Here is a 24,881-nt window from a genome sequence, read left to right as displayed (position 1 = left end):
ACCATATTAAGGTAGGTTGTTCTCACTGTTTGTTTGTGGGTGATTGTTCCTGTGTCTGTGTATACCACATGGGACTGTTTCGTTTGTTCGTTCGTTTTAGGTAGTTTGTTCCTGTTCATGCGTTCTTCGTATATATGTAAGTTCGTTTGTTTCAGGTCTGTTGCCTTCGTTTATTGTTTTGTAGTTTGTTCTAGTGTTCATTAGTGTTTCGTCTTTCATTTAATAAATCAGTATGTATTCATCACCCGCTGCGCCTTGGTCCGTTCATTCACCACAAGACGAACGTTACACTTACCTACTGTCAAAGGTATGACCATATTAGGGACACATATTTCCCACAGATCCACCAAAAATTCGAAAACAAATCAAACATTGATTTGTTTGTGACCCCTCTTCCTTGGGTTTTGTTCTAGCTGAAATTTTAGAAACGTTTCAGATCAGTATGTCAGTATCTTAGACTACCTGTCTCTAATCATGTATCAGAATGCCCAAAGGGACACAACATTGGATTTGACAGGAAGCCAACATTCCACACACAATGCTCCAGTCTGTCCTTCACTAGGGCCCTTAATAATCTACCCAGCATGTGTTTATCAGTGTTGGACCAGGAGTCGGTTGTGTCTGTGTGTGAGTGTGTGGTGGGGATATAGGCAGACTGAAGCCTGCCAGCCTTTTTGGGCGCCGAGTGATCCGAGGGGACGGTCAGATAGACAGCAGTGGGCGACGGACAACCACACACACTCTCCTGGGCCCCATTGTGTCTAATACACTCAGCATAATCTCACCTGTTGGGAACGTTTGCCGTTGTGTTAATTACACACCACCGGGAGCCCTCATTAACACACACACCAGTGACCGAGTGTCAATGACCAGTCTGGTGTAGAGAAGAGTAGGCAGACCCAGTATTAGACAACAGTGGGTAACGATGTCTTGAGAGAGAGAGAGAGAGAGAGAGAGAGAGAGAGAGAGAGAGAGAGAGAGAGAGAGAGAGAGAGAGAGAGAGAGAGAGGAGAGAGAGAGAGAGAGAGAGAGAGAGAGAGAGAGAGAGAGAGAGAGAGAGAGAGAGAGAGAGAGAGAGAGAGAGAGAGAGAGAGAGAGAGAGAGAGAGAGAGAGAGAGAGAGAGAGAGAGAGAGAGAGAGAGAGAGAGAGAGAGAGAGAGAGAGAGAGAGAGAGAGAGAAAGAGACAGAGTGGGAGAGAGAGCGAGTGAGCTAGAGTGGGAGGGAGGGAGAGAGAGAGCGAGTGAGCTAGAGCGTGAGATATACTAAAAATAAATACTTGATTCAGTTATAGAACCCATTGCCCTTTTCTGGTTGAGAGGTCTGGGGTCCCCTCAACAACCAGGAATTAACAAAATGGGACAAATACCAAATTGAGACTCTGCGTGCAGAATTCCACAAAAAAAGATCCTCTGTGTACAACATAAAACACCAAATAATGCATGCAGAATCAGGCCGATACGCGCTAATTATCAAAATCCAGAAAAGAGACGTTACATTCTACAAGAATGAAATTGCCAAACCTTCCATAACAAAGCCATCACCTACAGAGAGATGCACCTGGAGAACATTCCCCTAAGCAAGCTGGTCCTGGGGCTCTGTTCACAACCACAAGCACACCCCATGGAGCCCAGAACAGCAACACAATTAGACCCAACCAAATCACGAGAAAAATAAAAGATAATTACTTGACACATTGGAAATAATTAACAAAAAAACTGAGCAAACTCGAATGCTATTTGGCCCTAAAACAGAGAGTACACAGCGGCAGAATATCTGACCACTGTGCCTGACCCAAACTTAAGGAAAGCTTTGACTATATACAGACTCAGTGAGCATTGCCTTGCTATTGAGAAAGGCCGCTGTAGGCAGACAGAGAAGACAGACTAGGTGGAAACTGAACTGCACTTCCTAACCTCCTGCCAAATGTATGACCATATTAGAGACACATATTTCCCTCAGATTACACAGACCCACAAAGAACTTGAAAACAAACCCAATTTTGATAAACTCCCATATCTATTGGGTGAAATACCAGTGTGCCATCACAGCAGCAAGATTTGTGACCTGTTGCCACAAAGGGCAACCAGTGAAGAACAAACACTTGTAAATACAAACCATATTTATGTTTATTTATTTTCCCTTTTGAATTTGAACTATTTGCAAATAATATGACATTTCAAATTTCGTTTGGAACGTTTGTGAGTCTCATGATTACTGTTTTTTATCTATTTCACTTGCTTTGGCAATGTAAACATATGTTTCCCATGCCAATAAAGCCCTTAAATTGAATTGAATTGAGAAAGAGAAGAGAGGGGTCATTACAGATCTGCCCCGACTTGTAAGTCTTTAATGAACACGAGCCTGCCGACTTGCAAAGGTGGGTTACGGGTCTCGCCTGCAGTATATGCCCTGCTTAGTCATCCACTACGGCGTTATCTCATCACTGTTTGGCACATCCCCATGCTCACGCCACCGATCTAGCGCCTGGCTACTGCCAATACTGTAAGGCGAGCTGAAACCCTGAACACAAAACAATTAACCCCAGAGCATTAAAACAGCCCTCTCTCCTGCTGCGAGCCTGGCTATCAGCTCTCATTTATGCCTTTTATCCACCTAAGCCATTAAAACTCTGGGAGCAAGCAGCTGGGAGCCTCTTTCTTTTTCAGTTTCCTCGAAACGCAGCCAGAAACTGGAAACTGGTGTTATGGAGCACCACAAGGGCGTTGCTGTTGGTCAGTTATCTTTCGGCCCTGGTGTCCAGTCCACTTCTCATGGGCAGCATGTCAGAAGCAGAGTAATGGTCTGCCAGGTGAGCATCACTGGGGAGCGGGGCACATCCAATCGTCAATGATGTATACGGCCTTGGCAGGATGTGTAAAAGATGCATGGTGTTTCCCTGGGTTACATTTCCCTGATCGATCGGATTGTTAGGTAAGGGATGGGAGTGGATGGGCCCACTTGATGGTGTGTACCCTTTGACAGGCATGTGTGTCTGTGTGTATGTATATATATGTGTGTTTGTTTGCGAATGCGTGTACGTTCTCCCTCTAATTGAGTCTGTCGTGATCTGTGGGTTGACTTCACCTGGATGACCTTTGCACAGCGGGGTCAATACCCGTAGAGAGTGGAGGAGAAGCCTGGATAATGATACTGCTCTGCAAGAATCAAACACTCATATAGACCAGTGTAACAAAATAAAATGTTATGAGTCACATGCTTCGTAAACAACAGGTGTAAACTAACAGTGAAATGCTTACTTACGGGCCCTTTCCAACAGTGCAGAGAGAGAGAAAATAGAGAAATAATAGAAAAGTATTAACAGATAATAATAAAAGACAGCAAACCCAACATATAGCATTGATTCTTCCATCCCAGAGTCAACACAAGCTCTGGTGACTAAAGCCACATACTGTACTGCATGGACCGACACTCAATAACAGCTGACAAGTTGAGGTGGATGATACTCAATTCAAGCCAGTAGAATAGTGCTTCTCTACAGCTTCATTTCCACTGTAAGACAATGACAACTATATGGTATATACTGAAAGGTAAAAGACAACCATTGAAATTCAGCCAGCTAACATGTATATTTCAATACCACTGAACACAGATGAAAAATGTAATACTTCTCCATCTTGGTATGGAGATGAAATATTCATTCAGTGGTTTTCTGAGAAGTGTGATTCAAATTAAATCAAGGCGTATCAGTGGTGGGAGGCTAATTTCTCTGAACACGGTGGTGTCAGAGGTGTGTTTTTCATCTCAGGGATGCCTTTGGCCTCCAAAAGGTTAATAAGCTGATTCACCTTAAACCAGGAGGAGAGCGGAAGAGTGCAACTAATACCTTTAATGCGAATTCAAACAGCTGTCAAACCAACATTCCACGAAAGGGGTGTTTGGACTCTGGTCTAAACCTACTTAGCAGTCTCCGACCATAGGCTGAGCAGGGTAAGATGGACTCACATTCAGTGGGACATTACCTTATGGGGGAAGGGTGTCGCCAGTGATTCAGCTAAGGCTGCAGCTAGTGATTAGCTGAGGGTCAGCAGTATTGGACCCCCCCCCCCTCCAGGCAGGCTGCATCGCCAAGGGATTTAGCAACACCCACCACAGCAGACGAGCTGGGAAAAAGTTGGTCGGCGGTTGGTGGAAGCGTGCAGCGGAATCTGTGAGGAAATGGCTTCACAGCAGGTTCAAGCGAGGGAGGCCTCGCCCTGATCCTCGTGTTTGTTTACAGTGCCAAATATTGGGCCAAAGTCAAACAACAGGCCCAAAACACTGTGCCTTCATTCATCACTCGATGACTTATGAACTATACCCCCATTATACTGTACATGCAAAGACTCTAATCAAATATGACCAGAAAAAAAGAGAAAGGAAATAAAAAAGTACCAATCTATACACTTTCAGAGACGACGCCACCTTCAGGGCTATGGTGCTGTACAATATTACAAAACACACATCCCAACTTGTTTTAACTTCTCCACTTCCCCCTTCTCCTCCCCCTTGCACCATGAAAATGCGGCCACCATCTACAAGTGGCTGAAGATCAAGGAAAGTGTGACGTTAAAAAAGAAACGCCAGTCAAAGAGAAAGGGGAGTTACTGGGCTGTCAGAATGCTTTGGGCACCTATTGGGGTGAAAAGTTGAAAAAGAAAAGAAAATGCCACAGCTATTAAAAGTATCTCTATTTTCTGTTAGTGAGTCCCTCCCTCCACGACCGGCATGGAGTGAATTCAGAAGAGATGGATCAGGCGGAAGGAAAAATAACTCTCCCAAGCATTCAGACGAGAGTGATTGAAACGGCTGTGGCATGTGGAGGGAGGGAGGGAGGGAGGGAAAGAGAGGGAGGGAAGGATCCCAGCCATCAGTGTAGCAACCTGTGCGCCCAGACGTGAACCTGTTAAAGTGTAGTGGAGAGGACATGCACATACCGTGGCAAGCTGCCCAGTCTTCCGGACAGTGAGGGTACAGGTTCTGTCATACTCAAAACAACGTCGCCAGTCTCGCTCCACGGCCACTGTGCAGCTCTCTCCATCACACTGCATCCATCCCTCTGTCTCTCTCTTGCTTTCATTCCAACTCTCCATTTCTCTCTCCATCTCTTTGTCTATCTCTCTTTTTCTCCATCGCTCTCGTACTCTAACTCACTCAGTCTTTTCTTTCCATTTCCTTTCCTTCAATTCTAACACAATTCTTTCCTTCTCTGTCCTCTAAGCTTGGTTGTCTTTTGGTAACACAATCTCCAATTAAAGAAACACAGCAGCCATATCTTACAAATCCCTCCCTCTTTTCTCTCTCTTCTCTCCTCCTTTGCTCTGGAGAAGAGGTACTTTCCGCCTGTAAAGCCATTCGCCATGGGCTGGGAGAAGTCAACATAGGCAGAATATAAACTAAGTGTCGCTGACCGACACTTAGGCAGGAGACACTTTTCCCCTATTGTCACCTCAACCCACTCCTCCCTGGCCTTTCTCCCCTTACCTATCCAGGAAGATTGGTTTCTTGTGGGTCCAAACCAATTCCACACGAGATCCCCAAAGGCAAATTAAACATGATAACATGTCACAATCTGGAGGCCTGAAGTGCGCGGGGAAAGGGTATGACGGTGTGAAGCCGTGGTCTCTATGCACCTCGTGATTTGTATGGAAATAGAAGAGCCAACCTGCAAGTTGGATCTAATACACCTTGGACCAGGGAAAAGTGTCCAAATTGACTAAGATGGTGCCAACAGATGGCGCTTTCCCTCAAGCTCCTACAAAACATAGCAGGTTTCTAATTATGTTGTGTTTTTTCTAGTGTCTTTCTATGGTTTTCTTACTCAGTTTGTTTCGTGCATTACTCCATACACCCGGGAAGAACTACTGGAATATGAAACGGTGGGTACTCACTGTCCACCCGACCTTCCCGAATTCCCGGAGATGGCGGAACAATGATATAGCTCAGGGTTTCTCAAACTCGGTCCTCAGCACCTCAAGGGGTGCACATTTTGGTTGTTGGCCTAGCACTACAGTCGTGGCCAAAGGTTTTGAGAATGACACAAATATATATTTTCACAAAGTCTGCTGTCTCAGTTTGTATGCTGGCAATTTGCGTATACTCCAGAATGTTATGAAGAGTGATCAGATGAATTGCAATTAATGGCAAAGTCCCTCTTTGCCATGGAAATTAACTGAATCCCCAAAAAACATTTCCACTGCATTTCAGCCCTGACTCAAAAGGACCAACTGACATCATGTCAGTGATTCTCTCGTTGACACAGGTGTGAGTGTTGACGAGGACAAGGCTGGAGATCACTCTGTCATGCTGATTGAGTTCGAATAACAGACTGGAAGCTTCAAAAGGAGGGTGGTGCTTGGAATCATTGTTCTTCCTCTGTCAACAGTGATTACCTGCAAAAAAAACATGTGCAGTCATCATTGGTTTGCACAAAAAGGACATTGCTGCCAGTAAGATTTCACCTAAATCAACCATTTGTCGGATCATCAAGAACTTCAAGGAGATCGGTTCAATTGTTGTGAAGAAAGCTTCAGGGCGCCCAAGAAAGTCTAGCAAGTGCCAGGATCGTCTCCTAAAGTTGATTCAGCTGCGGGATCGGGGCACCATCAGTACAGAGCTTGCTCAGGAACGGCAGCAGGCAGGTGTAGGTGCATCTGCACGCATAGTGAGGCGAAGACTTTTGGAGGATGGCCTGGTGTCAAGAGGGCAGCAAAGAAGCCACTTCTCTCCAGGAAAAACATCAGAGATAGACTGATATTCTGCAAAAGGTACAGGGATTGGACTGCTGAGGACTGGGGTAAAGTCATTTTCTCTGATGAATCCCCTTTCCGATTGTTTGGGGCATCCGTAAAAAAGATTGTCCGGAGAGGACAAGGTGAGCGCTACCATCAGTCCTGTGTCATGCCAACAGTAAAGCATCCTGAGACCATTCATGTGTGGGGTTGCTTCTCAGCCAAGGGAGTGGGCTCACTCACAATTTTGCCTAAGAACACAGCCATGAATAAAGAATGGTACCAACACATCCTCCGAGAGCAACTTCACCCAACCATACAGGAACAGTTTGGTGAACTTGTGGTCAATCTTCAAGAGGCGGGTGGACAAACAAAAACCCACAAATTTTGACAAACTCCAAGCATTTATTATGCAAGAATGGGCTGCCATCAGTCAGGATGTGGCCCAGAAGTTAATTGACAGCATGCCAGGGCGGATTGCAGAGGTCTTGAAAAAGAAGGGTCAACACTGCAAATATTGACTCTATGCATCAACTTCATGAAATTGTCAATAAAAGCCTTTGACACTTATTAAATGCTTGTAAGTAAACTTCAGTATTCCATAGTAACATGTGACAAAAATATCTAAAGACACTGAAGCAGCAAACTTTGTGAAAATCTATATTTGTGTCATTCTCAAAACTTTTGGCCACAACTGTACACAGATTATACAAATAATAAACTAATCATCAAGCTTTGATCATTTGAAATCAGCTGTGTAGTGTTACAGTAAAAAACAGAATGTGCACTGATTGGGGTCCCAAGGACCAATCTTGGGAAATGCTGGTCTAGCTTCTTCTGTGAGGCGCCGGGTTGCCCGGGAGTCCTACTGGAGAGTAGGAAACGAAGACGTAGGGGATCTTAGTGAGATTGAGAAGCTAGGCGAACTGTCCTCCATTACCGAACATACTACACGCCAATGTTCAATCATTTGTGAATAAACAAACTCAGATTATATAGAGCCAGCAGATTTTACAGTTCATCGAGCGGAGAGGAATAGAGCTCTCTCTGGCAAGAAGAAAGGCGGAGGGCTCTGCTTTATCACCAATAACAAGTGGTGCGACAGGGGAAGCGTACAGAAACTTGAGAGCTTGTGCTCTACCGACTTGGAATACTACTCGGAGGCAGTGTTCATTGTCATGGGGAACTTGAACAAAAGTAATTTGAGAAGCGTGCTACCCTATTACTATCAACACATTGACTGTCCAACTCCCTGAGATTCTACGCTGGACCACTGCGACATGCCTTTTCGACACGGGTATAAGGACAACTCCCATCCTCCTTTCGGCAAATCTGCAAACAAAGACTCAAGAGGGAAGTTCCAGTGGTCAGGTCTGTACAACGCTGTTCTGACTAATCAGAATCCATGCTTCAAGATCGTTTTGATCACGTGGACTAGAATATGTTTCGGGTCGCCTATGGGGATAGCATCAATGAATACGCTGACTCGGTCACCGGATTCAAACAAAAATGCATAGATGATGTGATAGTGATGGTATCTTTCAAAACTTAACCAAATCAAAAACCGTGGATTGATGGCAGCCTTGTCAGGAAACTGAAGGAGAGGGACGCTGCTTATAAACATGGCAAGGTGACCGGGGACAATTGTATGATTAAACAGACCAAATGCGACGTAGATTGATCAAGATGGCGAGACACAAGTATAGGGAAAAAGTGGAGGAACAATTCAGCGTGTTGGATACGAGGCATATGTGGCAGGAGCTTATAATGATCAGGGATAACAAAAAGAAAGCCAGTCACGACGTGGACACCAACGCGCGAAACACCTATCTCTCATGCTTTGAGCAAATAACTCTGAGCTGCCAAGGAGAGCCCCTGAGGACAATGAGGGCTACCTACTTACAGTTTCCACGAGACACATGCAAGTCATTTAAACGTGTTAACACTCGCAAGGATACCGGCCCAGACGGCATCCCTAGCCGCGCCCTCAGAGCATATACAGACAGCAAGCTGTTGTGTTTTCTGATACTTTGAAAATCTCTCTAGCTCAGGCCATTTTCCCCACCTGCTTCCACTCATCCCCATGCCCAAGAAAGGGAAAATAACTGAACTGAATGACTACTGACCCATAGCACTCACTTCAGTCACCATGAAGTGCCTCGAGAGGCTAGTCAAAGACTACATCACCTCCTCCCTCCTCGACACCTCGACCCTCATGTTCGCCTACCGCCCCGACTGATCCACGGAGGATGCTATCGCCATTGCTCTCCACACTCCCCTCACCCACCTGGACAAGAGGAATGCATGTGAGGATGTTGTTCATTGACTACACCTCGGCTTTCAATACCATAGTGCCCTCTAAGTTCACCACAAAGCCCACAGCCTTGGGACTGAACTCCTTCCTATGCAACTGGGTCCTGAACTTCCTGACGGGCCGCCCCCAGGTGGTGAAGGTAGGCAACATTACTTCCTACACACTGATCCTCAACAAGGGGGCACCACAAGGGTGCGTCTTCAGTCCCCTCCTGTACTCCCTGTTACCCACGACTGTAAGGCCTCACACAATTCCAACTCCATCATCAAGTTTGCTGACGACACAACAGTAATAGGCCTGATTACCAACAACGGTGATATGGCCTAGATTGAGGAGGTAGGCACTCTAACACTGTGGTGCCAGGTGAACAACCTCTCCTTCAACGTCAGCAAAACAAAGGAGATAATTATGGACTTCAGGAGGAACCAGGATGGGCACGCCCCCATGCTCATTAAGAAGGCCACTGTGGAGACTGTCAAAAACATCAAGTTACTCTGCATACACATCTCTGAGGAGCTGAAATGGTCAAACAGACACCGTGGTGAAAAAAGCACAACGACAACTCTTTAACCTCAAGAGGCTGAAGAAAATTGGCCTGTCCCCTAAGGCCCTCAGTGTTCTACAGGAGCACCATCGAGAGCATCACAGTCTGGTACGGCAAGTCCACTGGCGCTGACCGCAAGGCACTACAGAGGGTGGTACACTCAGCTGAACGCACCATTGGGTGCACACTGCCTGCCCTCCAGGACACCTATAACATCAGGTGACGCAGGAAGGCCAAGAAGATCATCAGGGACCTCAGCCACCCGAGTCACGGCCTGTTCTTCCCTTTTCCATCACTCAGACACAGGTAGTACAGGAGCATTATGGCTAAAACTAACAGACTGGCAATAGCTTCTACCCCCAGACCGTCAGGCTGATGACTAGCCCCTCACTAGTCAGCTACCTGCTACCCCCCCCCCAAATCCCTCCTGTGCAACAGTAACCAATGAGGGGGCCGGGCTTAGAGAAGGGTCAACTGAGATAAAACAATAACCAGGCAAATTGCCTGTGATCAATTTAGTAACACTGACAATCAGCGTACAATCTCATTTAAGTACAGATGAAATACAACAGGTGGATGAGTTGTATAACGTGTCAAAAACTAACCATGCTGGAGGCCTAGCTGACAATATACAACAGGTGTTGGTTGAGTAGAACCAAATCTAAATGAATCCCCAGGCTCATAGAGCTACGACGTCGCTATTTAACTCTTTAATACAGTGTCAAGTGTAAATCAGTCCAAATGGATGCGACTGAAGTCTGCCATTATCACGACGTGCAAAGGGAGGAGAGAAGCGATGGAATTGCAATTGGAGCCAGACATCATTTACCAAAAAGTATCAATTAGGTCTACAATTGGGTGAGGTAGCATTCTCTGTTGCCCTTGGTCTGAGAAATATTAAGTGGTGCTGAACCTTGTCTTTATTTTGCAGCTGCTGCACCTAAACTGGAGCTGGAATTTAATGTGATCTCTCCTTCATTCATGTGGCATTGCCCTGACACATGGGCTATTCTAGTACTACTGTGACCGTTCTCTATGCAGTATAAGTGTCTCTGGAGTGAGATATGTTACTGAGGCAGGCCTGCTTTGTTACATTGTGCGCACACACACGTCTCTAAACATGACTGCCATTATAGTGCAGCGTATTCTAGTTCCCTAGGTGGATTAGCTATGTGTGGACCTGCTCGTCTCTAAGCTGGTGGGAGTGGGGGGACTTTGATGAAGAGCACCGGTGGGGTTTGAGAGAGGAAAGCTCCAGTCCTGTGACACTGTCAGGGCCCAGTACTGAGAGAGACCTCCCTCTCTCTCTCTCTCACACACACACACCCACCCACCCACCCTTCCACCGTTGTTGTTTTATTGTTGCCTTCTCCTCTGTTTCCCTTCGCCTTTTGAGGAAGGAATTGTGATGATATGCATAACTTTTTGGGGTCGGGTGTTTAATCATGATGTAATACATGACAAACGAACGGGTAATGATCACATTGAGGAGGTACTCCAGAGTTCAAATGACTCTGCTAGCCTTGAATGCATCAAAAAACACGTAGAAACTCACTGAGACCTGCTGTGCACACACACCCCAAAACAACTGCAAACTGTCTATTGGTAGAGTTCCTTTGCAAGTCAGAAAGAATTTAGCTCAGATTGCCTAAATCAAACATTTCTTACAAAATAATGTGTATTTGTTCAAGGACAATCCGTTCTGAACGTGCATAATTTGCTCTAAAATATTCAAATTAATATGCAAGATGTTAAATAGGTCCATGGTCAAGCTTTATTACAAGGAAACGGTCCTTCAAGTGAATATATTAGGAATATGGGAGTGATTATTAGCCATCACCCGTTTAGTGTAGCATTAATAAGACAAAGCCCATTATACCTGGATAATAGAAACAGAACTCTTGAGGAAAGCTTTGAATGCAGACTGAGGTTTATGTAATACGCGAAAGATGCAGAAGATGAAGTCTGATGGACTGACTTGACTGGCTTCACGTTCAAATGCAAACACACACACACACTGTATGCACACCTGGCACCCACACACACACACACACACACACACACTGCAGGTTATTAAAGTCAGCACTTCTCGTTGGATGAATCTTGCAAGGCAAAGTACACCTGAAGGCAAATAAAGCTAGCTGGAAGTAGGTTGGAGAGTATCTAAGCAGGCAGGTATTAAACAGGCCAATATTTGGAGTAGGGGGGGGGGGCTTCAAATAAAAATGCACAGTGGCTACCCAGAACAGTCCTGAACAGCTCTCATCTGAGCAGAGAAAATTAAAATCAGTGGGACATCGCAGGGAAGCAATGTGAAGTGGAAAACAGTTGGGGGGAACGAGCGGAGGAAAAACAGGAGCCTTGACTAGTCTCTCAATCCAGGTCACCCCCTGCGGCCGGGCTAATGTACAATAAACCAATTACAAGCCATTAATATTTAAGGCGCTAATCTCCACTCATATGTGATTTATTAAAACTGTGGAAGGATGAGGAAGGAAAATGGCCTGAGTGAAGCACAGTAGGCCGGCTGCCTCCAAACAGAGGTAAATTAGCATAGGGTTGCGTTTTGCTTTATTGAGACAAATTGGACCCAGTGCTCAAGAGCAGTCAGACAAATGGGTCCCGTTCTGAAACGTGCTATCAGGTGGCAATCAAGGCCATGGAAGTTAGATTTTTCATATTAACACCACATTTGATTATCCACATGGCGCTTCAGCAGAATATGATTATGTGCATCTCCAAAATGTACTAATTGATTGGAACGTGCACGGGCTTCCTGGGTTATCGACACATTTTGGCAGGGCAAGAAGTGGTTTATCGAAGAAGTGTGTGCCAAACACACTTGATCTTGTTTTGGCAAAGCACTGCTGTGAGAGTATGTGCGGTTATGTGTGCGTGTGTCTAAGAAACTAGGCAGCCTTGACTCCAGATGGACAACATGAGGGTTAGGGTGAGTGGGGTTCTGGAGCTAGGCAAGGGGGGACAGGATGGTGTTTCGAGAGAGAAGGGAAGAGAGGAGAAACATGAAGGCTGAGGCTGCTCTGGCAGATGCTCCCCTCATCTCAGTAAACAACATCAGCAATAAACAACGCTGTCCTCAGGGAGGCCATCAAACCCCTGTTCCCAACATCTTCAACACACAGGTTATCAATAGATTCCTTTATCATCTTACTCTGTGCTGTTAAAATGAGCCAGACTAGAGAACAGTCCCACAGTGCGGGGAAAAAAGTATCTTCTGTGGAATGGGGCCTCTGACAGCCTTTATTACATTGTCTGTGTCTTCGAAGACATTCTGATGACGGTGTAGGGATGTGTCGCTTTGCTCAGTAAACGGCTTCTCAAATGGTTACAATTATCATCTGGTGGTCTGGAGTTGATGGGATGAAAAGTGGAACTTCACAATTATAATTATTCTATTTTGTCGGAGACAGTAAAATAGATCAACTACACTGAGTATACCAAACATTAGGAACACCTTCCTAATATTGAGTTGCACTCCCTTTTGCCCTCAGAACAGCCTCAATTCGTCGGGGCATGGACTCTATAAGGTGTCAAGCGTTACACAGGGATGCTGGCCAATGTCGACTCCAATGCTTCCCACAGTTGTTTCAAGTTGTCTGGTTGTTCTTTGAGTAGTGGACCATTCTTGATACACACGGAAACTGTGGAGCATGAAAAACCCAGCAGCGTTGCAATTCTTGACACAAACCGGTGCGCCTGGCACCTACTACCATACCCCGTTCAAAGGCACTTCAATATTTTGTCTTTGCCATTAACCTTCTGAATGGCACACATACACAATCCCTGTTTCAATTGTCTCAAGGCTTAAAAATCCTTCTTTAACCTGTCTCTTCTCCTTCATCTACATCGATTGAAGTGGATTTAACAAGTGACATCAATAAGGGATCATAGTTTGCACCTAGATTCACCTGGTCAGTCTATGTCATGGAAAGAGCAGGTGTTCCTAATGTTTTGTACACTCAGTGTCGATGCCTTGCGTGACTCCCATCGTTACTGGGTGACCCTGAAACAACAGCCCAATAGCAGGTACTACCCCTTATGGACATTCTCCTCTGGGATGGGGAGTGTGTGTGCGATTACCGGACAGGGACCTCTGTGAATTGGAGGCAGCCCCCTTTCATGGTTTGAAGCAACAGTCCAATAGAGAACAGTACTGGCATTGTCCATTATGGATCCTCAGGGGAGTCTGAATACTGGTTCGGTTACTGGACAGGGACCTCAAAGTGTTGGCGTAGGCCGCCCTTCCTGTTTGGAAAGTACTGCAGCACAGGCTTGGTATCCTCTGAGGAGCCTTTGCCACGCATGAGCGGTTTTGATCAGGGTACCAGGTCAGCCCGGGTGTTAAAAGAGTTATTAGGGGACTTATTAGGGCATCAGGGAGCCAGCTAAACCCCCGCTGATTCCATCATTACCGGCGCTGTGGCAGGGTCATTACCACCCCGCTGCTGGGGCTTTGTAGCAGGGATTGAGGCTCGGCTGGTGGTTGGTGTGCACTGGCAAGGGCGGGAGCGACGGGAGGTTCTAATGGGGGCTGGAGGGGGTAGGGAGGAAAGCTGAGGGATATGATCAAATCCTGGGTTATAAATGGGGAAGCTCTGGCCAGAGCTATCTCTGGGACTGTGGGTTTGGCCACAGTTTGGTCCTGTTCCTTCAGAGTTGACCTTTAGATGCATTAAGGCTGGCTTTCTTTCTGGAAATGGGAACTGGGCATTAGTGGTAAGGTTAAAAGACAGCAGGACACCAGAGGTGGATGATGGGTAGAGGGAGTGGGTAAGCAGGACAAGCTCTGCACAAAATTGGGAATATATCCATGCACACAGAGATATTACAAAAAATAGTAACCTTCTGTGATTTTGGCTGGAGCATGGGTTTCACAGTTTGGAGTGTGTCGGGGAGGCAAGCTTATTCATTTTCAAAAGTTGCATCTCTCTGTCATTGCAGTTGTTAATTAACGTTTAAATTGGAAACACCATTTCACATGTTCAGACACCTCTACTCTAGCAAATGACCACCAGGGGAAGAAATACACAGCAAGCCTCTATCAAATGACAGCTTCTTTGTGATTTCAAAAATAATCTAAGACCTCACTTTTATTAAGTACAGAGGGGATTTCAATAGCTCGGCTGAACCCAAACAGTAATTTCTTGACCTGTAGACCGTGACATCTCTCTCTCCCTGCCCACCACGGGTGGGCACCGGACGGAGCGCCAAGCTCATTAGCGGCATCGCCGTCATTAACACAGAGGCATGCTGGGAGAAGGAGGGACCGGTGACCTTGCTCAGAGGGGTCGAGTGCTGCTGCCAGTCTCCTCCCCGAGGATAATGACTGGGCCGGCTAACAGCCCAATTATTTACATGCATCTTCATTAGGCTTATGGGTAGAATGGCTCGTGAGTGTACAGCAATGACAAGGGACCCGTACTCACAGACCACTTACTGTACACAGCCATCCATCCACTCTATGATACACTAAACTAGAGATGCAGAAGGACAGTAGAGTTGGTTAAATAGGTTAAATAATTAAAGTCATATTCGGTTTCGTACAATAAGGTCAATTAACTATTATCGTAACAATTATATGCCGAAAAAGATGTATAAATACTGACACACTTTGAAACAGGGCTGGGACCATACTGGTTACTATCATGGCAAAGAAACAAAACACTGAGCTGATTGAACTTCTTCAGGAAAACAGCCCTAATGTTGGAAACAAACATCATTATGTTGTCATCTAGAGTCACATTTATTTGTTTTCCAAGATATAGCACAATATTTAACATACAGCTAGCAGGACCAAACCGTTAGAGGACCAAACAGTTAAAGGACAAACAGTTTGGTCTGATTAGTGTTCATTTTTGCCATGGAAAACATATTGCAATACTGGCATCATCCCAGCCCTACTTTGTTATACAGTAGACATATGGGGTATTATTTAACTGTTATGCTACTGTAGTTGTTTTGTTACGGTTGGTTTCTCTCTCTCTTTGTTTTGTTGCTGCCACGGACTGATGAAAAGCAGTGGGGTCTCCTTAAAACATTCAGAGGCCTCAAACACATGTCATCATTATGTCAAGGCATATGTCCTCTGTCTGTTTAGCAGGCGATGTTGGAGACTGAGAAAAACCTATTAGGAGAATGGGGGTTGAAAAAGTTTGCCAACATCAATCTTATTTCAAACAGAACTGAAAAGCCCGGCCAACCGAATTACTTTTCAAATGCAGCAGGCCATGCTAGGCACTCAAACCACAAGTGCATCTGATTTGATCCCCGAAGCTGAACGCAGGCAGAACCACTGATTGATACCACCAAGTGAAGGAGTCCGGGGTAAAGAAAAGAGAGAACGAGAAAGGGAGGGAAGGAAAGAGAGAGGGGGGGGTAGGGAGGGAGCAGGGAAATGCCAAACAACAAAATAACAATACATAGAAGCACTGTGCACTCCAGAGCCGATTGAAATAAGACAGAACTAATAGAACCTGGCACAAGGAAACACTTCCATTTCCCCCAGCATCGCAGCAAGGTCTGGTCTGGCCTGGCAGAGAGAAGGGGTTGTTTGGGGGCAGCTTTAAAGGAGATGGAGAATTATTGACTTCCCCTCTTTCAGTCTTGGTAGGAGGTGATGAGCGATAGGGGTCTCTTTAGCAGGTTATCAGGGGACAGGGACAGTGGGTGGCCTGGCTGTACCACAGGAGCCCCCCTGTAGTGCTGTTTTGGCTTTCTAAAAGTCAAAGTATCACTTCTCTTCTTCTTCCTGGGAAAATCAGGTCAATCCACTGAGGTGAACAAGGGGCCTTAGATTCCAATGGATATTGGCCCAATTCATTACCATCTCTGCAGCCTGGCAAACCGCTACACAGTTTGGTGAGTAAAATAAATGTAAAGTAATGCGAACAGGCTAATTCTTATATTCAAAGATTCTGCTTGCTTTGAGCAAGCCCCTCTGCCAATACCGCTGGGTTCAAGCGGTGGGGATGCTAGCTGTAATTGCAGCAAGGTAGCCCTAATTGGAAATACAGTAGGAATCGGATCATCTTAAGAGGCCAGAAGCAGAGCTGCAAATCCCTGTTGATGATTTCCCTTTCTTGTTAAAACCCATTAAATGGCGAGGCTCGTAAAGCAGCGGGGGACACCGCCAGTCTTGCACTCAATTGTTTTCTGAGGTAAAGCCCTATGAATGAAATGTGCAATGGAGAAAGTAAGACATCTCAGGGGCCTATAAAAGAGTGTGGTGTGTTTTTCAGACAATGTGAGTAACAAACGTGACTCCCAAGTAAAGGCGAGTTAAACAGAAGCCTTTTTGCGCCCTTTTCCGAGGGCAGCTCCACAGGGAACACATCTTTCACCTCAGTCTGATAATGTGTGCTTTAGTTATAGACACCCCAGAAAAGATGGGGGGGGAGGAGGGATGATGGAGAAAAAAGGGGGACAAGAAAAACCAACACGGAGCGCAGCCCAAACCCTCCACTAGATAAACCAACACGGAGCGCAGCCCAAACCCTCCACTAGATAAACTAACACGGAGCGCAGCCCAAACCCTCCACTAGATAAACCAACACGGAGCGCAGCCCAAACCCTCCACTAGATAAACCAACACGGAGCGCAGCCCAAACCCTCCACTAGATAAACCAACACGGAGCGCAGCCCAAACCCTCCACTAGATAAACCAACACGGAGCGCAGCCCAAACCCTCCACTAGATAAACCAACACGGAGCGCAGCCCAAACCCTCCACTAGATAAACCAACACGGAGCGCAGCCCAAACCCTCCACTAGATAAACTAACACGGAGCGCAGCCCAAACCCTCCACTAGATAAACCAACACGGAGCGCAGCCCAAACCCTCCACTAGATAAACCAACACGGAGCGCAGCCCAAACCCTCCACTAGATAAACCAACACGGAGCGCAGCCCAAACCCTCCACTAGATAAACCAACACGGAGCGCAGCCCAAACCCTCCACTAGATAAACCAACACGGAGCGCAGCCCAAACCCTCCACTAGATAAACCAACACGGAGCGCAGCCCAAACCCTCCACTAGATAAACCAACACGGAGCGCAGCCCAAACCCTCCACTAGATAAACCAACACGGAGCGCAGCCCAAACCCTCCACTAGATAAACCAACACGGAGCGCAGCCCAAACCCTCCACTTGATAAACCAACACGGAGCGCAGCCCAAACCCTCCACTAGATAAACCAACACGGAGCGCAGCCCAAACCCTCCACTAGATAAACCAACACGGAGCGCAGCCCAAACCCTCCACTAGATAAACCAACACGGAGCGCAGCCCAAACCCTCCACTTGATAAAAAAAGGGGGCAATTTTCCTGCCAAATGAAGTTGGTTTCGAGTTGGGACTCGTTTGGCAGGTTTACTGGGAGGATTTATAATCCTTGGTAATATGGTGTGACGGTAAGGTCTTGTGAACGTATTACCCTACCCAGGCCCTATCCACCTGCACCATTATCTTACTAATGGTAGAGATACCAATAACCACCTCATCTCACACTCTGGAAAAACAGAATACCCTTCATCTGGTACAGGAAGCTCAACTTCATGTGTCATTGTCAAGACTGCTGGGAATCGAAAGTTCAACAGTCAGTATAGACATGGGGTCAGGCTCTTCGACAAAGGGGAAAACATTAAATCACATCTTAATCTAACGCATCCTTAGATCTCACCAGTTTAAATGATTCCCATTGTAAAGTGAAGGTAAAAGAAGAAAAAAGATGAGGGGGCATCTCGTTTTGGTCAATCCATCACTTCCCTCCGCGATACCGTCGCACATTGTCACCCGCTTTTAACTATGCCTTCAAAAGAATATAAGAGAATGGAACTCAGGATATCAAACATTAAACAGCATTTTTCATTCATGAGCATTTCATGTTCTGTTTCAACAATAGATGGAGAAGAGCTGAATCAGTGAACATGCTGTGGGCGTAATTGATAGGGATCCAGCTAAGGTATCTCCCAGAGGAATCCACTATATCATGCCTTTCCAAGCTGCCAGCGGGAGAGCGAGGCTTACCTATAGAACCAGACTGTTCCATGAAAGAGGGAGAATTATAATTTGAAAAAAGATATTGAAAGAAACGTAAAGCAGAGGTATGGCTAATGTGCCTATAATTCATAGACCTTATAGAATACAAATAAAGGAAACAAAAAATTATAAGAATGTAGATTAAATAGGATAGCAAATGGAATACAGTATAAATACTGCATAATACTGTATTAAGCAGTGTTTTATTTTTTGCAGAATCTGAATCCCTTGTTTGTCCAAGGTGAAAATGGAATTACACTTCTGAAAGAACAGAGAAATACAGCACACAAAATCGACTATTCATTATGGCTGGTGTTAATTAGTAACCATGTTACTCCATTGGAACGCTATGGTTGCCTTGTGATATATCTCTCCCTTGCGGAACGGAACAGAACAAAGCAAAAACCTCTCTCTCGCTCTCTCCTCCCCCCTCTCTGGTTGTTTTTGGGTGTTGCTGAATAACAGAGGTGTCATGGTATCACAGTTGCAGAACAGACAGTGTCTCATTGTCTCTCCTGCAGAGAAAGCAGAGACTCGTCTCTGGGGCCTTTCCCCGTGGCTTCATTAAGCCCGGCTACAGCCACTCCCTTGTTTCCGCTATTACGTTATTCTCTTCATCTGTATTGTGCCAACACATCACCTCCCAGCTTAGGGGCTATACTGCTGTTTATTTCAAAGAAAAACAGGAAGATGAATATTGTTATGTACACTTCAGGGGAGAGGAGAGGAGGAGGGGAGAAAAATAATAGAGGAAAGGAGGGGAGGAGGAGAGGAGAAGGAGAGGCGAGGGGGGAAGGAGGTGAGGGACAGGAGGAGAGAAGAAGAGAAGGAGAGGAGAAGGAGGAGAGGAGGAAAAATAAAGGAGAAGGTGGAGAATAGAAGGAGAGGAGAGGCAACAGAACAGTGAGGGCTGCTGGGTAGTCATCACCCCCAACAACTCAGAAAGGCTGTGATTCCAGAAGGGCTGTGATAACAGGCCCTTTACACCTCCCTCCCACTAGGGCAGGGATTAGAGGAGTCTGTACACACTACACATGCTGTCAGAGACCAGGAAATCACTGGCATTGTCATGGGAGAAATATCCAGCCAACACACCACCACACAGCCTCTCCCTAAAATCACAAACTTGCTGTCCTTCTGCTTGTGTTACTCATCAACAAGTTAGATCTCTGAAAGCAACTGGCCGGGACAAGAGTATACTCCCTTGGCTTTCTTCCCCGGGTGCCCCTGTGGAGGAGTGTCTACTCGACTGGAAAAGGGCAGAGTCAAGCGTGACTGTCCTCAGTTCACTCTCACACACATACTGTACATGCAGTGCATTCGGAAAGTATTCAGACCCCTTGGCCACATTTTGTTATGTTACAGCCTTATTCTAAAATTGATTACATAGATTTGTTTCCATCATCAATCTACACACAATACTTGGCCCCATCCCTGGTCCCCATAATGACAAAGCAAAAACTATTTTTTTTTTGTTGCATTTTTGCAAATCCACTCCTGCCTTGTCTTGGCTGTGTGCTTAGGGTCGTTGTCCTGTTGGAAAGTGAACCTTCACCCCAGTCGGAGGTCCTGAGCGCTCCGGAGCATATTTTCATCCAGGACCTCTCTGTACTTCGCTCCGTTCATCTTTGCCTCAATGTTGACTTATCTCCCAGTCCCTGCCGCTGAAAAACATCACCACAGCATGATGCTGCCACCACCATGCTTCACCGTAGGGATGGGGCCAGGTTTTCTTCAGAAGTGACGCTTGGCATTCAGCCCAAAGACTTCCATCTTGATTTCATCAGACCAGAAAATCTTGTTTCTCATGGTCTGAGAGTCCTTAAGTGCCTTTTGGCAAACTCCAAGTGGGCATTTTACTGAGGAGTGTCTTCCGTCTGGCCACTCTACCACAACTGCCTGATTGCTGGAGTGCTGCAGATATGGTTTTCCTTCTGGAAGGTTCTCCCATCTCCAGAGAGGAACTCTGGAGCTCTGTCAGAGTGACAATCGGGTTCTTGGTCACCTCCCTGACCAAGGCTATCTCCCCCAATTGCTCAGTTTTGCCGGGCTGCCAGTTCTAGGAAGAGTCTTGGTGGATCTAAACATCTTCCATTTAAGAATGATGGAGGCCACTGTGTTCTTGGGGACCTTCAATGTTGCAGACATTTTTTGGTACCCCCGACACATGCCTGTCTCGGAGCGCTACGGACAATTCCTTTGAACTCATTGCTTGGTTTTTGCTCTGACATGCACTATCAATTGTGGGACATTATATATACAGGTGTGTATCATTCCAAATCATGCCCAATCAATTGAATGTACCAATAAAGTTGTAGAAACATCTCAAGGATGATCTATGAAAACAGGATGCACCTGAGCTCATTTTCGAGTCTCATAACAAAGGGTCTGAATACTTATGTAAATAAGGTATCAGAATTTTGTTTAAATACATTTGCAAACATTTCTAAAAACTGTTTTTGCTATGTCATTATGGGGTATTGTGTGTAGATAGAGGATTTTTTTTTAGAATAAGGCTGTAACGTAACAAAATGTGTAAAAATTCAAGGGGTTTGAATACTTTCTGAATGCACTGTACATACAAACGCACAAAGATATGTGCAAAAGCATACAGATATACACAGAGAAACGCAGTCACATACACAATACCTTTTAACTTTTTCGCAAGAATTCACATTGTGTGGGAGTCCCTTTCATACACTGAAAGCCACTCAACAAATTCAAAGAATACCCACAAACACAGCACAACAACAACAACAATAATAACAGCAGCATCAACAACAGCAGCAGCAGAACCACTAATTGGCTCAGAGAGATTTCAACCCACAACCATCCACAGCCGGATTGTTCAAAGACAAAAAAAAGGGGGGTGGTTTAACTATAATTAACATTTCAGAGACAAATGGTTTCCTAAAGTGTCAGGAGATGAAAGCCAATTGTTTCCCCAGACCCGGGTGGCCAAACAAAGTGTGTGTGTAGATTCATTAGTAAAGAAGTAGAGATAGATGGGGCCTGATGGGGCCTGCTTACCTTTGGTCCTGGAGGAAAAGCTGAGGGAGAGCTGTTCAAAGAATTCTTGATTCTCAAACTTCTCTTCTTTGACTTTGATCCAGAAGCAATTCTCCGCCATTTCCTGAGGCACTATCTGCAATGACAAGGAGGATTCCATTATCGCAAGGCCCAATCAGCAGCTGCCATTCCTTCCACAAGCGGTCTGGCTGCAACTCCACTTAAATGCCACTTCTTCAAACCCCACTCACCTAGAAACGGTGAAGCATTTTGTGTGTGCGAGCGCTTTGGAGATCATCCGTCATGTTGCATATTGCACTCCATTTCTTTCCCCTAATTTACCGCAAAACACAGTTTGATAAAGTTTGTTCATGTTGCTAGCGATTTCAAGCACCTTTCCACTATGACACACATCCCGCAGTTTTTTAATGTTGTAATATTGAGGGCTCTTGTACAGATGGATTGATGACTTTGTGAGGAGCAAGGATTGCATGAAGATGGGTATAACTATTTAGCAACTACAATGAACACCATTCAGCCTGTCACTTCCTGTTGTTAATAAAGCTTATCCAACGCAATAAATGCATTGACCAGTCACAAAATAGATCATCAGTGACTAGGTATATTACTTCAGTTCAAAATAATCATAATAAGATTCACAATAGTCATGAAATATTCATACAATAATATGCCAAAATATTGTGAAATGTATTCTGTATTAACCCATCCACACTGCTCCGGCCAAACACCACACCCACATTTCTTCTCCACAACAAATTTTATTTTATTTATTTCACCTATATTTAACCAGGTAGGCAAATTGAGAACAAGTTCTCATTTACAATTGTGACCTGGCCAAGATAAAGCAAAGCAGATCGACACATACAACAACACAGAGTTACACATGGACTAAAACAAACATAGAGTCAATAATACAGTAGAAAAATAAGTCTAAATACAATGTGAGCAAATGAGGTGACATAAGGGAGGTGAAGGCAAAAAAAAGGCCATGGTGGCGAAGTAAATACAATATAGCAAGTAAAACACTGGAATGGTGGATTTGTGCAAAGTAGAGAGAAATAATAGGGTGCAAAGGAGCAAAATAAATAAATAAATAAATACTGTAGGGGAAGAGGTAGTTATTTGGGCTAAATTATAGATGGGCTATGTACAGGTGCAGTAATCTGTGAGCTGCTCTGACAGCTGGTGCTTAAAGCTAGTGAGGGAGATAAGTGTTTCCAGTTCCAGAGATTTTTGTAGTTCATTCCAGTCATTGGCAGCAGAGAACTGGAAGGAGAGGCGGCCAAAGGAAGAATTGGTTTTGGGGGTGACCAGAGAGATATACCTGCTGGAGCGCGTGCTACAGGTGGGTGCTGCTATGGTGACCAGCGAGCTGAGATAAGGGGGGACTTTACCTAGCAGGGTCTTGTAGATGACCTGGAGCCAGTGGGTTTGGCGACGAGTATGAAGCGAGGGCCAGCCAACGAGAGCGTACAGGCCGCAGTGGTGGGTAGTATATGGGGCTTTGGTGACAAAACAGATGGCACTGTGATAGACTGCATCCAATTGATTGAGTAGGGTATTGGGGGCTATTTTGTAAATGACATTGCCGAAGTCGAGGATCGGTAGGATGGTAAGTTTTACAAGGGTATGTTTGGCAGCATGAGTGAAGGATGCTTTGTTGCGAAATAGGAAGCCAATTCTATTTTTAACTTTGGATTAGAGATCTTTGATGTGAGTCTGGAAGGAGAGTTTACAGTCTAACCAGACACCTAGGTATTAGTAGTTGTCCACATATTCTAAGTCAGAACCGTCCAGAGTAGTGATGTTGGACGGGCGGGCAGGTGCAGGCAGCGATCGGTTGAAGAGCATGCATTTAGTTTTACTTGTATTTAAGAGCAATTGGAGGCCACGGAAGGAGAGTTGTATGGCATTGAAGCTTGTCTGGAGGGTTGTTAACACAGTGTCCAAAGAAGGGCCAGAAGTATACAGAATGGTGTCGTCTGCGTAGAGGTGGATCAGAGACTCACCAGCAGCAAGAACGACATCAGTGATGTATACAGAGAAGAGAGTCGGTCCAAGAATTGAACCCTGTGGCACCCCCATAGAGATTGCCAGAGGCCCATCTACAGGTCCATTTTTGAGAGATTAGGCTGGATGGATGTACTCTCAGAGCCCTGCAAAACGCAGCTGTGTGAGTTACTTATTGACAAGCTGTAGGCGCTCTGTCTAGCTTAATTGACAGCTTCAGTATATTGGCCATTTAGTCTGTATTTGTTATTTTCAAACTCCATTTGCTGTCAACATATTGTAAATATTGTGGACCAATCTTAGTAATAAACTGCTAAAAAAATAAAGGGAACACTAAAATAACACATCCTAGATCTAAATGAATGAAATATTCTTATTAAATACTTTTTTCTTTACATAGTTGTATGTGCTGACAACAAAATCACACAAAAATTATCAATGGAAATCAAATTTATCAACCCATGGAGGTCTGGTATTGGAGTCACACTCAAAATTAAAATGGAAAACCACACTACAGGCTGATCCAACTTTGATGTAATGTCCTAAAAACAAGTCAAAATGAGTCTCAGTAGTGTGTGTGGCCTCAACGTGCCTGTATGTCCTCCCTACAACGCCTGGGCATGCTCCTGATGAGGTGGCGGATGGTCCCCTGAGGGATCTCCTCCCAGACCTGGACTAAAGCATCCGCCAACTCCTGGACAGTCTGTGGTGCAACGTGGCGTTGGTGGATGGAGCAAGACATGATGTCCCAGATGTGCTCAATTGGATTCAGGTCTGGGGAACGGGCGGGCCAGTCCATAGCATCAATGCCTTCCTCTTGCAGGAACTGCTGACACACTCCAGCCACATGAGGTCTAGCATTGTCTTGCATTAGGAGGAACCCAGGGCAAACCGCACCAGCATATGGTCTCACAAGGGTACTGAGGATCTCATCTCGGTACCTAATGGCAGTCAGGCTACCTCTGGCGAGCACATGGAGGGCTGTGCGGCCCCCCAAAGAAATGCCACCCCACACCATGACTGACCCACCGCCAAACCGGTCATGCTGGAGGATGTTGCAGGCAGCAGAACGTTCTCCACGGCGTCTCCAGACTCTGTCACGTCTGTCACATGTGCTCAGTGTGAACCTGCTTTCATCTGTGAAGAGCACAGGGCGCCAGTGACGAATTTGCCAATCTTGGTGTTCTCTGGCAAATG

The 24,881-nt window shown here is 45.5% G+C and overlaps 1 protein-coding gene across 5 annotated transcripts in view; it reads right to left on the bottom strand.

Moving 5' to 3' along the window:
• diaph2 (diaphanous-related formin 2) overlaps nt 1-24,881 on the bottom strand; it is a 727,774-nt gene that overhangs the window by 448,158 nt on the left and 254,735 nt on the right. For all 5 annotated transcript variants that reach the window (XM_055927231.1, XM_055927234.1, XM_055927235.1 and 2 more), the window contains one exon: nt 21,675-21,789. In XM_055927231.1, coding sequence (XP_055783206.1) covers nt 21,675-21,789 — 115 coding nt within the window. The remainder of the gene's footprint in view (nt 1-21,674; nt 21,790-24,881) is intronic.

This window comes from Salvelinus fontinalis, chromosome 6, assembly GCF_029448725.1.
Source record: "Salvelinus fontinalis isolate EN_2023a chromosome 6, ASM2944872v1, whole genome shotgun sequence".
Taxonomy (NCBI): domain Eukaryota; kingdom Metazoa; phylum Chordata; class Actinopteri; order Salmoniformes; family Salmonidae; genus Salvelinus; species Salvelinus fontinalis.
This window is presented reverse-complemented; position numbering and strand designations above follow the sequence as displayed.